Source organism: Mustela putorius, unplaced genomic scaffold (assembly GCF_011764305.1).
Source record: "Mustela putorius furo isolate JIRA1106 unplaced genomic scaffold, ASM1176430v1.1 tig00000487_pilon_pilon_pilon, whole genome shotgun sequence".
NCBI lineage: Eukaryota > Metazoa > Chordata > Mammalia > Carnivora > Mustelidae > Mustela > Mustela putorius.
This window is the reverse complement of record NW_025421399.1, coordinates 10,236,797-10,249,449: the sequence shown is the minus strand read 5'-3', so window position 1 is coordinate 10,249,449 and position 12,653 is coordinate 10,236,797. Positions and strand designations below refer to the sequence as shown.

The window sequence follows — 12,653 nt, the reverse complement described above, 5'->3', positions numbered from 1 at the left end:
TGTCCCCAGCTAAACTGGGGCTAGGGTCTTCTCTACTTTTTCATCATCTTTTTCCTTTTGGAATTTCTTATTTTCTCTTTTACCCATTGTTTATAATCCTTTGTATATAAATCAAGTCAGTTTGGTTTTAGCCCATCAGGCCCCAGAATCTAGTAGATAAAACTGAAATTCCTTCTTGGGAGTAGAGAAAGGCATAGTTAATGTTCCAAAATTAATCTTCCCCTGTCATAACTCTGTGCTATATTGCCTATTTGCCCTCTTATAAAGTTTTGTTTTTTTCTGCATTAACATTTTTTCCCAATATTTCCATCTAAAATTTAATTTGTACTTTAATAGATTAAATAGCCACTTTTTCTTCTAAGTTCTCTATTCATTCATAATTAGCTTACTTTTCAAATACTACCCTAACTCCCACCCTCGACTACGGGAAGGCACAGTAAATAATATTTATTTCCGGGAAAGTGGAATTCAATTTTTTTTCTGTTTCTATGTAGTCATATGATCAGAAAATTTTACCAATGAGTATTTAGTTCAGCATTTTGTACAAACCTCACATTTTAGAGATGCCAAAGCAGTGGTCTGAGAGGTTATATGAGTAGCCTAAGAACAGTTAACAGAATTTGGGTGAAAACTTTGAAACTGACTTAGTACTCCCCTTTTGGGTTTTTTTTCCCCCACTGAATTCGATATTCATTATATTTATTATTTATGTCTTGTCTTTTGTCTCTAGAATGTAAGTCCCCCTGAGGAAGAGATGCTTGTGTTTTATTACACTGATATCTCCAAGCATCCAGAGCAATCTTTGTCACATAGTAGGTGCTCAACAAATTCCTGATGAATTACATAAATGCATATATTTGTTTTCTTATTTGAACTTTCTTCCGGATATATAATGTGTTTTCAGTCTAGACACCACCTGGCTCAAAGAAGCTCTCAAATATTTGATGAAGGAATACAAGAATGTCCTCTTCTTTTCCCTCAGCTTCAAATAAAAAAATCTATTTCTTCTTTTCCTTCTTCTTCTCCTCCCCCTTCTCTTTTTCCTCTGCCTCCTCCTTCTCTTCCTCCTTGTTTTTTTTTTTTCTTTTTTTCTTTTTCCCACAAGTTTGATTAAGTCTCACTTCCCCTTACTTGGGCACAATATGTACTCTTTAACCCAAATTTTTATAAACATCTTTCAAATCCACATTTTTAGAGTAGCTTATATTTATTTATTTTTTTAAAAGATTTTATTTATTTGACAGAGATCACAAGTAGGCAGAGAGAGAGGAGGAAGCAGGCTCCCCGCTGAGCAGAGACCTTCATGCAGGGCCCAATCCCAGGACCCTGGGATCATGACCTGAGCCGAAGGCAGAGGCTTTAACCCACTGAGCCACCCAGGCCCCCCAAGAGTAGGTTATATTTAAATGTGTTTACATTTATCATTCTTTTTCTGGATCAAAATTTCCCATAAAATTGATACCAATTAGATATCAGATTTCATCTATGTATCTAATACATTACTTTGCTGATTAAATTTATGTGGGTCAATGGTCTGTGTCTTCAAGGCTTTCAGGATTAGCATTGGAGACACTTCAGAAATCAGTAATTAAATGTAGTATAGGAAGTGTGATAGGAGAAGATACCACAAGGTTCTATGATAGTGTAAGTCCTTGGGTTGGTGGAAGGAAAGAATTTCAGCTGCATTTAAAGTATAAAAATAGTTAACCTGGTGGACAAGAATGCACGAAAAATTTTATGGTCAAAAGGAATAGCATGTGTGCCGAGTAATGGGAAACAGCTGTAGTGTAGGGGAAATGAAAAGGTATTAGGTAGAGCTAGTGCCTAGTTTGGGTGTCAGATGTGGTTCTAATGTAGGAATTAATAAGCAGCTAACAAGAAATTAAAAGGGGAAATTTTTTTCCAAATACACATCATGCACAGCTATGTACAGGGAAATATAGCATGTAAAGATCCCAGGGGGCTGTGGTTCACCTCCAGTTAAGTCCCTCTGCAAGTGCCTGCACTTGCTGACTCCACTGATGGATCACGTGAAGAATTTGGGATTCTCTCCCCTAGTCAGTTCCAGTATTGGTGGTGATCCCTGACAAGGGTTTCTCTGGTTTTTGTTGAAATGAGAAAAACAATGTGAAACTTAAATACCTTAATTCTTTCATTGGAAATTGTCTTTCATATTGTGAGATTATAGCCTTTACATATCTATACGTTCGTTGGGAAAATATTTTCTCTCTTTCGCAGTAGTGATCATAGCAAGATGGGAGGTTTTTTTTTAATTGTCCTTAAAGAACACAGTATATTTATTTTAAAAAAGTATTATTCATCCACGAAATTGAAGAACCTTAGAACCATGGGTGCAGGAAAGAGAGACAGATTGATGTAATCTATACAGGACTTTTCATTGGTGAGATTTATGTTAGGAAGATCACTCTGAGAGCTGTTTAGAGGATGGGCTCCACGCAGGTTGACATCATAATCTGTGTTAGAGAGGGGAGGGGACCAGAGTGAGGACCAGTGTACTACAGAGGGGAGGACAGACTCGGGAGGTACTTAGGAGCTAGAAACAATGTGACCTGGTGGTTAGTTATATATTAGATGGAGGTAGAGAGAAGGAGAGGGGATGAGGATGGTTTCTGTTTCTGATCTTGGCGACTGGGGGTAGAGAAAATGTCACTTAACTAGGTCAGTAGCAGCAAAACAGGAATGTCCAAAATTCATTCAATTTTTGACATATTTTAAAAAATCCTATGAATTCTAGGAATAAAATGAATTTATTTCTCAGTGTTAATTACCCTTTCTCTTAAGAAATTTCCTTTGCTTTTTTACGGTATGATTCCCTTTTCTGGCTAATTCAGCTGTTGATGTTTCTACATATTTTCATTCTGAGCATTTCTGCTTTCCCACATTATATCTCTAGGACCATAATACATGGTCTTTTTCATTTCTCTTTTCAAAGACACTCATTTTCTAGCTACACCTTTTCCATCTGTTTTTCTTTATGGCACCAACACTTTCTGTTTTCATACTTCTAGAAGTGACCTGTTGTTGTATCTCTTCCTCTTCAGCTCTCCTTTTGCTGTGGTACTTGGACCAAGTTTATCCCCTTTTATTAGCCTACAGCAATGGCTTGTCATGTGACATCACATATGAAGATTCTGAGTTGTTTAAATTACCCTATACTCTCTGAAAAATCTATTAAGTTTCCTCCTCTGATCACTAATAAATTCACATTTTTGTGGAGACATTATTAAAATGCCATCTCATTTTATTTACTTTGGTTCTTTAGATCCCACAGCTGAACTTCCTATTAATTATCGCTGTATTCTCCTTTCTTACCATTAAACTATAAGTCCATTTAAATGTTAGATAATTTTTAATCAGTTATATTTAATATATTTAATATTTAATATATTTAATCAGCCCATTTGGCCTTGGAGTGATGCCAACTACCTTGATGAAAATCCCCATATAATTTCATGAGGCCATTCCAAACTTTAAAGATTAATCCATCTGGTTGAAAAAACTATATAAAATAAAACAAATGAAGACATGGCCAAAACAATTTGATTTGTATTTATTTCATTTTCCTAATGGGTTTTTAATATGTCCCATCCTTTCACTTCTGAGCCTTAATTTTCTTCTTTTCTCCCCTTTTTCTATATGCCAGAACTTATCCAGTCTTTTGCCTGCCTTTCTGTCCTTAATAACTATTTTGTCTGCTTTTCTTTTATCCTTAAGATTTTGAAAAATTTGACTTTGGATTTATAGTGACTGATACACTCATTATTTTCAATGTTCATTTTCCTATATTATCAAAATAATATTTCTTCATATACTGTGGCAGAAATCAGCTTGTATAACTTCTCTTTTTTAACCACCCAAGTTCCTGGAAATCCTGAGAATGTTTGGTATGATTTCCAACAGCTACTACTTTATCTTCTTTGATAAGCTTTTTTTTTTTTTTTTAATGAACCAGAGCTGAAAATTCACCAAAGACCAAAACAGTCTTAACTTTAAAATCCTTATAATACTTGACTTTTAATGTGATAAATGTAATTCCCCAACTAAATAACTTAAATTCAAAATTGATACCAACCAAGAAAGACAAATACTGTATGACCTCACTTATATGTAGAATCTAAAAAAAAAAAAAAAAAAATCAGAAAAAAAACAGCAACAAGCTTATAGAAAAAGAGATCAGACTTACAGCTGGAGGAAGGGGGAATTGGAAGAAGGATTTCCAGTTATAATGTAAAGAAATACTAAGGATATCATGTTCACCATGAGGTCTATAGTCAGTACCACTGTGTGATACATGGGAAAGTGGTTGAGAACATAAATCCCAAGAGTTTTTATCACAAGGAGTACATTTTTTTCTTTCCATTCTTTTCATTTTATTGTTTCTATTGAGATGATGGATGTTAGCTGAACCAATCATAGTAACCATTTTACAATATATGTAAATCAAACCATCATGTCTTCCATGTATACAGTTATAGTTGCCAATTATTTATGAATAAAACTGGAAAAAATAAATCATTATTGTGTAGAAAAAATTGGTATCAAGCTACACTAGGACAGATATCATTCTTTACCAATGTAGATGATTGATTCAATAGCTAACTGTGTCTTGGTTGATCAGATGTAGATGGCCCTTGTTTTTCCTCAAGTCTTCATTGTGGTCCCAATGTCAAAACACTCATTATGAAGTCTCTGAGGAAGAAATAAATCCTGAGCATTCCTCTGATGACTCTTTTGAACCAGGGCCTCCAGAGTTCCATGGAAAAGAAGCTATAAGGCAACTAACAAATGGTGAATACTTACAGGTAAAAGTTCAATAAACTAAGGGACAACAGAGCCAGCCACAGGTCAAATGTTATAGATGATGTGTTTTTTGAAAGTTCCTTTCTTTCAGGTGTTTCTGCCACCATTCTAAACTTTCATTCATCTTTTTTTTTTTTTTAAGATTTTATTCATTTATTTGACAGAGATCACAAGTAGGCAGAGAGTCAGACAGAGAGAGAGGAGGAAGCAGGCTTCCTGCTGAGCAGAGAGCCCGATGTGGGACTCGATCCCAGGACCCCGAGATCATGACCCAAGCTGAAGGCTTAACTCACTGAGCCACCCAGGTGCCCTTTGTTCATCATTTTAAAAGTAAGTGTTTTTGATATTGTCAGCAGCAAAATTTAGTAGCCCTATTCATTTTCTTGTCCTTCATCTTTTACTTTCTATCCTGACCATGTATAATCTCTCTGCATTCTCTTCTAATACATACAAACACACATTTTATGATATGTAAGTATATGCATGTGTAGTATACAAAACAGACACACGTTTCTTTGATTATCTGCCTTTAGGGAGTATATGGATTGAAGTTTTGAAGTCAAAAGATTTCTCTATTATTTAGTAGCTTGGTAACATTTTGCTGAACCATGTGAGATCTCTAAACATCATTTTCTTCATTTCTAAGAAAGGTGTAACATAATTCAACAGTACAGTGACTTCTTCTTGAGGAATTTAAAGAATCAGTGAGATAATTAAATATGCCTGTTAGGTAACAGGAACTGGATAAATGTTAGTTATCTTTTTTTTTTCTTTTCTAAAAATCTTTATCTGTAGGGGTGTGGTTGATTGAAAGGGTATAAGTAAGAAATAATGTAGAGAAAAGCATTGATAAAGGTTTTATGGGAAAGCGGGAAGATGTATAGAAAATGGCTGCCTAATTCTTAATATCATCATAATTTAGGGCATGCTTCTTGTTTGCTTATTTTATTGAAGGAGATTATTGAGAAGTACTCCTAAATGACATTCCATTTATGTGAAGTATATTCTGAGAACAAAATGGAACGTAGTGATTACAATGTCCTCTGTGGATTTAAACCACCTGGTTTGAATCCTGGCTTTACTGCTTGTTGACTGTATAATCCCAGCGAAGTTACTTGCCTATGTCTCAGTTTCTGTGTCTTAAAAATGAGCATGATACTGGAAATACATTTGTTAAGATGAGTAAATCAGCTACCTTGAGTAAAACTTTTAGAATAGTGCCTAGCCCATAATAGGCATTCAGCAACTCTTTGCTATGAGGAATAGCCCAGGTAAGTTCCATCAGATATTCTTAAATCGGTTCACTTATTTTGAAACAGGTCAAATGTGATGGGCAAATGTATCTGGGAGAAGGGGAAATGAGCAGAGAGACAAAAGAGGAAGGAAAAAAACTATAACCTGATACAGAAAGATAAGCGGAAACCCTCTATTCCCTGGAGTTGGAACTTCTCAAATTCTACCATTTCTGGTAGTTTTTCAAACCCTAACTCCTATGTGAAAACTTAGGGGACACCTGGGTGGCTCAGTGGGTTAAGCCTCTGCCTTTGGCTCAGGTCATGATCTCAGGAACCTGGGATCAAGCCCCACATTGGGCTCCCTGCTCAGCAGGGAGCCTGCTCCCCCTCAACCCGCCTGCTACTCTGCCTAGTTCTGATTTCTCTGTCAAATAAATAAGATCTAAAAAAAACAAAAAACAAAAAACAAAAAAACCAACTTAGTTATTTCAGTTTACCATGTTCCTTACCATTAACGTACAGTAACTACGTTGACACCAGAAAATTTAGTTAAATTAACAAGCTAAATCAGGACTAAATCACATTAGTCAGTCCAGATCTTCACCCTTCAGCAACATGGTTCCATAAATGCCTGTACATTAACCCTCACTCACGTTCATCCACTGGGCAATGAAGACAAGTATGGTTGTGTGGTCATTCAGTTTTCCTAAGTGAATGCCACCAGCCGTCCTATTCAGTGGTCTTAGATCCAACTTGCTGTTGATGCTTTAACATGAAATGCGTGTATCCCCAGGGACACAGAACAGCTCTAGCCTATCTAAACCCGCATATTCTATCCTCTACCTTGACAGTCCCTCTTTATGCTTGCTACCCCAATATGTCTCAAACCAGATCCTTGGACCATTCTGGACCAGACTGCTTCTGCTGGCAAATTAGTTACCTCATTTATTCATCATTCATTAGGCTCTCTCTGCCAGAACTAGGATTCAAAGATGAATGACAGTCTTTAACCTCAGGACAGGCAGAGCCAAGGTGGGGGGGCAACAGGCACTTTAATAGATTATTAGTGAAAAGAGTGGTAGAGATGATGCAGAGAATAACCAAACCTAGGGAAGGATCATTCAGCCCAGCCTAAGAGTGGTAGGAAAGGTCAGAAGCAGGTGACTCTTGAGGTGAGTCTTATGGAAGGAAAAAGTCACGTAAATTGTGATGGGCATGTGAAGGTTCCTCCAAACAGACAATGCAGTGTGGCCAGCATAGCACAGCAAGAAACAATCTGTGTATGTCTGAAGAATGACAAGAAGCTGACATTTCTGAGCTCAAAGCACAAGGCTTAGAAGGGGGGGAGAGGTAAATATTAAGAGATATGGGCCAAATCAGATCATGTGGGTTTTGTTTGCCAAGAAGGACAGGCTGTCCTGTATAGTGTGGGGGGAATCACCAAGTGATTTTAGGGAGGCCAAGTAGACAGCGAGTCCTTTGGCAGATCATTTGGATAGCTTTCTGGAAAGGATTTGAAGGAGATACAACTGGAGAAATGGCAACATTCCAAAGGTTGTGTCAGTCTGGGTTTGGTCAGGACAAGTGAGTTGCTGGAAATATTGTACAAGTAAAGGGATTTGGTATGGAAATTAGTAATTTATAAAAGTACTAAGAATACAAGAGGGAAGGTCAAGAAAGTTGTAGCCAGAAAATCTATCCAGACGCACAGGAGTAGGTAGGTCTCACTAAGTTTGCTGGGATCCCCTGGGAAAGTTCCCACCAGGTTTCTTAATCTCCAGCAGCAAAGCAGGACTTGTCAAGAAATCTGAAAAACTGCTACAAACCTACAGTCTGCGCATGTGTCTGCCCCCATGACCTTCAGAGAAAAATGACCTTTTTTCACTTCTGCTTTCCAAATCTTGCCCAAGTTCTCTCCAAGTTCAATACAGAGAACGATTTCTGGGAAGTTTATTCCTGGTATGTCCTCTGCATTGCAGGAGACAAGGGGCTAGGTTGATGGACAGGGAAAACAGCATCCGATTCAGAGGCTGAGGTGAGAAATGATAAGAATCTGGACTAGAAGGTCATAGACAAGTGATAAAGGGATAAATTCAAAGAGATTTCATAAAGTTAAATTCACAAATCCATAAGGTTAAATTATAGTAATTTTGTGGACCACAGGTTGAGGTGAGAGAGAGAGAAAAGGATCAAGAATGTTTCTTAGGCATTTAGTTGGCATTCCTGGGCAGATGTTGAAAATACCAACTGAGATAGAGAACAGAAGTAGGACTGGTTTAGAGGGGGAAATAATATGACCTGGGTGGTATCTACTCACAGATGCAGAGCAAAAAAGCTGAATATGTACATTTGAGACTTTGAAGAAAAACCTAAAGATACACATTTGGGAATCATTAGAATCTAAGTTAGAGTTGAAGCAGTGAGAGTGGGCAATATCATATGGCAAAGATTTGACTGTGAAGACTGAGAAACAAACTGAGGGTTTTGAAGGGGAGGAGGATAGGGGGTGGGGTGAGCCTGGTGGTGGGTATTAAGGAGGGCGTGTATTGCATGGAGCAGTGGTGTAGTGCATAAACAATGCATCTTGGAACACTGAAAAAAATGTGTCTTTTTACCATAAGTGTTGCTATTAAATAAATTTTTTTCTCTTAAAAATGGGGTGAATATATCTCTTTTTATTTCAGAGCAAATATAAATTTTAATACGTTTGTGCAAAATACAAAGAATTGGTTTTCTTTCCTGATGCTCTGTGGCAAGGGGCTTCCAACCCAGGCAGAGACCTCCTGCTTCCATATGTAAAATACCGCCCCAGAATAAACCCTAGGAAATGTTCTGTGCAAGTTATATTGCAATTCATTTATGTGATGGCACTCTTACAATAAAGATTTGCTACCAAAAAAAAAAAAAAAAAAAAAAAGATTTGAGAAGAAGAAAAATAGTTGGTTAAATTTGGAATCCAGTTTAAGGAATCCATAAAGTATGCTGAGCAGAATAATAAGAGAAAGAAAGAGGGTAGAAGCTAAGGAAATATAGCCTCACAAGAAGGAAGGAGCTAGCAATTGTTTAATACAGCGTCTATTAAACAATGACCGGCAAGGGTCAGTGTCCGATGGATTCTGTAGAGTGTCTTTGGTGTCTTCACTGAGGATAGCTTCAGTGGAGTTATAGGGTCAGAAGCTATGTTGCCTTAGGTTGGAAATAAATGTGAGATAAAGAAATGGAAACATAAAGCTACCTGGATGGCTCATTTGGTTGAGTGGCTGCCTTTGGCTCAGGTCCTGATCCCAGGGTCCTGGAATTGATCCCAGTGTCTTTGGGCTTCTTCTCTGCTCAGTAGGGAGTCTGCTTCTCCCTCTGCCCCTCCCCCTTCTCATGGACTCTCTCTCAAACAAATAAATAAAATCTTAAAAAAATTGGGAACAGAGAGTAGAGAGACTATATTTTGATAAAGTTGCCCGTGGAGGAGAAGAACAATTAAATAAGAGCTAGAGAGGGGGCGCAGACCTGAGGGAAAGCCTCTCTCTCTCCTTCGCTCTCTTTCCTGTTCTTTCCTTCCTTTCTTTCAATGGTAGCTCTCTCTTCATTTGCCAACTGAGAAGAATTGCTGGCATGTATGAAACGCCGGGTTTGATAAGGGTATGCGCTGGTCTGTGCAAGTCTCTTTGGGAGTGGTGTGAGATTTTACCTCTGCCCTCCTTGGATCCCATTATGAGGGTGACACCCTACCCGGTGTGGTTCAACATTAATCACAAACTGTCGTATTGGTGTCATATTGATGGTTAACATAATCTGTGTTACTAGAAAATGTACTTACTTCAAAGTTGCTTAATCGTCTTTCAGAATCAGAAATGTTACAAAAAAGTATGATGGAAATCCTGAAAAAGTGTAAGTATTGCAAGGTAAAGAGAAGACTTCATTGCTTTGATGCTGTTTTTAATTAAAAAAAATTTTTGTTGTGGTTGTTTTCTGATGTTACAGACAGAGTGGCAAATTAGAGAATGAGTCTAGATAAAAAGAAAAATTTTTAAAAACTCATATTTCTACTCTGAGGGAGAGTCATCGATAATATAATTATCAACATTTTTAAAAAGAAGGTTGTAGTGCTCATGCTGGTTTATAATCTTTGACGTAGATTTGTCAGACTGAGTTTGTGATATTATTGGAATTGTTCTACTTTCACAGGACTTCTCATCACCTCTTTTGGGCTGTGGTCTTGTTTTTGATTCTCCAACAATATAATTCCACATGTTGTCTATCTTCAGAGAATCTCTTAAAATTTCTAGGTTGTTAATGGAACTCTATTGTTTCTCCATGGAGTTAGATAATGTTTCAAATATTCAAGAAAAATAAATGATCAAGTCCTGAGCACGCATATAGAAAAATGCCTGTGACCTGTTCTGGGTCCCCCAGAACCCTCTGGAGACCATGCTCACACTTTTGTGATACAAAACAGAGCAATGACCAGTGCCAGGGGAAATTTTACTAACCTCTCCTTAACCCGTGCTCTCTCCCTCCAAATATAGGATACAAACCCCTTTGCCTCCATCCCTGGCCCTTCTGTCTCAGTTCTGGGAGATTCTGGGAGACTGTTTGTTCAGGCAAAATGCTTTTCTTTGCTCAGAAAGCAAATACTCTGCTCACTCTGCTTTATTCCTTGTAGTCTTTGCTCTGTTCTTTAACATCCAATTAATATATTCTTTGATATTCATAGGATTTGTGTAGGGAGGAAGGTGAAAATTTATAGTCTCAGTCTTGATCCAATTTCCCCAGAGAAATTAAAGTGTCATCTTCATAAATAGACACAAATATATAATTTTAGAGGGAACATAAAAGAATACCAATAAATGAAGCACTGGGATACTTTTGACTCTTACAAACTTTTGTAAGGTCCATCCCACCTGAATATAATCTAAAGTCTAATTTTCACATTTCATTCTTAAACAGGCTTATATCTTGACATATATGAAGGACAGATCACTGTAATACTGGGACACAGCAGAGCTGGTAAATCGATACTGCTAAACATTCTGAGTGGGTTGTCTGGTTCTACAGAAGGTAAGAAAATAATTTTAGAAGCAAGAAGACATACAAATGGCTAACAGACATATGAAAAAATGTTCAACATCATTCACCATCAGGGAAATTCAAATCAAAATCACATTGAGATACTACTATACCCCAGTTAGAATGGCAAAAATTGACAAGGAACAGCAAATGTTGGAGAGGTTGTGGAGAAAGGGGAACCCTCTTACACAGTTGGTGGGAATGCAAGGTGGTGCCGCCACTTTGGAAAAAAGTGTGACGGTTCCTCAAAAAGTTAACAATAGAGCTACCCTATGACCCAGCAATTGCACTACTGGGTATTTACTCCAAGGATACAGATGTAGTGAAAAGAAGGGCCATATGCACCCCAATGTTCAGAGCAGCAATGTCCACAATAGCAAAACTGTGAAAGGAGCTGAGATGCCCTTCAACAGATGAATGGATAAAGAAGATGTGGTCCATATATACAATGGAATATTATTCAGCCTTCAGAAAGGGTGAATATCCACCATTTGCATCAACATGGTTGGAACTGGGGGGATTATACTAAGTGAAATAAGTGAAACAGAGAAAGGCAATTACCATATGGTTTCATTTATATGTGGAACATAAGGAGTAGCATGGAGAACATTAGGAGAAGGAAGGGAAAGATAAAGGGGGTGGGAATCAGAGGAGGAAATGAACCATGAGAGACTATGGACTCTGGGAATCAAACTGAGGGTTTTAGAGGGGAGTAGAGTGGGAGGATGGGTGAGCCCAGTGATGGGTATTAAGGAAGGCACGCACTGCATGAAGCACTGGGTGTTACACACAAACAATGAATCATGGAAACTACATCAAAAACTAATGATGTATTTTATGGTGACTAATGTAACATTAAAAAAAAAAGAAGAAAAGAAGCGAGTTGGTTGATAAAGCAGGTTCCTCAGTCAGATTGTGTAAAACAAAAACACTTCTCTAAAGCAAATTTAGAATAGGAACTACTTATTTCATATTTATATAAATTCATGAGAATGCTTGTATCTCCCTCTGCTATTGTCATTCCATGTCCACTTTGCATTGCTGTGGAACCTGATATTTATGTTAAGAATAATCTGAATTTCTCAATGTATTAATTATGCAATTATGAAATGTGATGTTTCTTCAGTTAATACCCTATTCTTACCACTCTTTCTAGAGTTACTATCCTGGTGTTGAATACTTTAAAATTTCTATTTACAGGATCAACCATTATTTGTAATACTCAACTCTCTGAAATACTAATGCAGAAGAAATGAGAAAGAACTTTGGATTTTGTCCATAATTCAATATTCAATTTGACTTTCTTACTGTGAGAGAAAACCTCTGGCTATCTGCTAGAATAAAAGGGATTCAGTCAGAGGAAGTAGAACAAGAGGTAGGTGAAGATATTAGAACTCATGCCTTTGAAAATAATATACTTTGCTCTTGACCATGTTTCTGTTAAACTATTACTTCATTTTTTCATAAACAAAGCTTAATAGATGAAGTTCTTAGAATCTAATTATTAGAAGAGCTAATTAAAGCAAAATATTT

General features: G+C 37.2%; 1 protein-coding gene across 1 annotated transcript in view; it reads left to right on the top strand.

The window, feature by feature from the left end:
* The window catches only part of LOC101677075 (ATP-binding cassette sub-family A member 10), a 79,546-nt gene that overhangs the window by 34,371 nt on the left and 32,522 nt on the right, over window positions 1-12,653 (top strand). Inside the window, 6 exon segments of the mRNA XM_045080651.1 lie at window positions 2,484-2,501; window positions 4,646-4,795; window positions 9,897-9,955; window positions 11,001-11,111; window positions 12,321-12,353; window positions 12,356-12,495. Of these exon segments, the coding sequence (XP_044936586.1) occupies window positions 2,484-2,501; window positions 4,646-4,795; window positions 9,897-9,955; window positions 11,001-11,111; window positions 12,321-12,353; window positions 12,356-12,495 (511 nt within the window).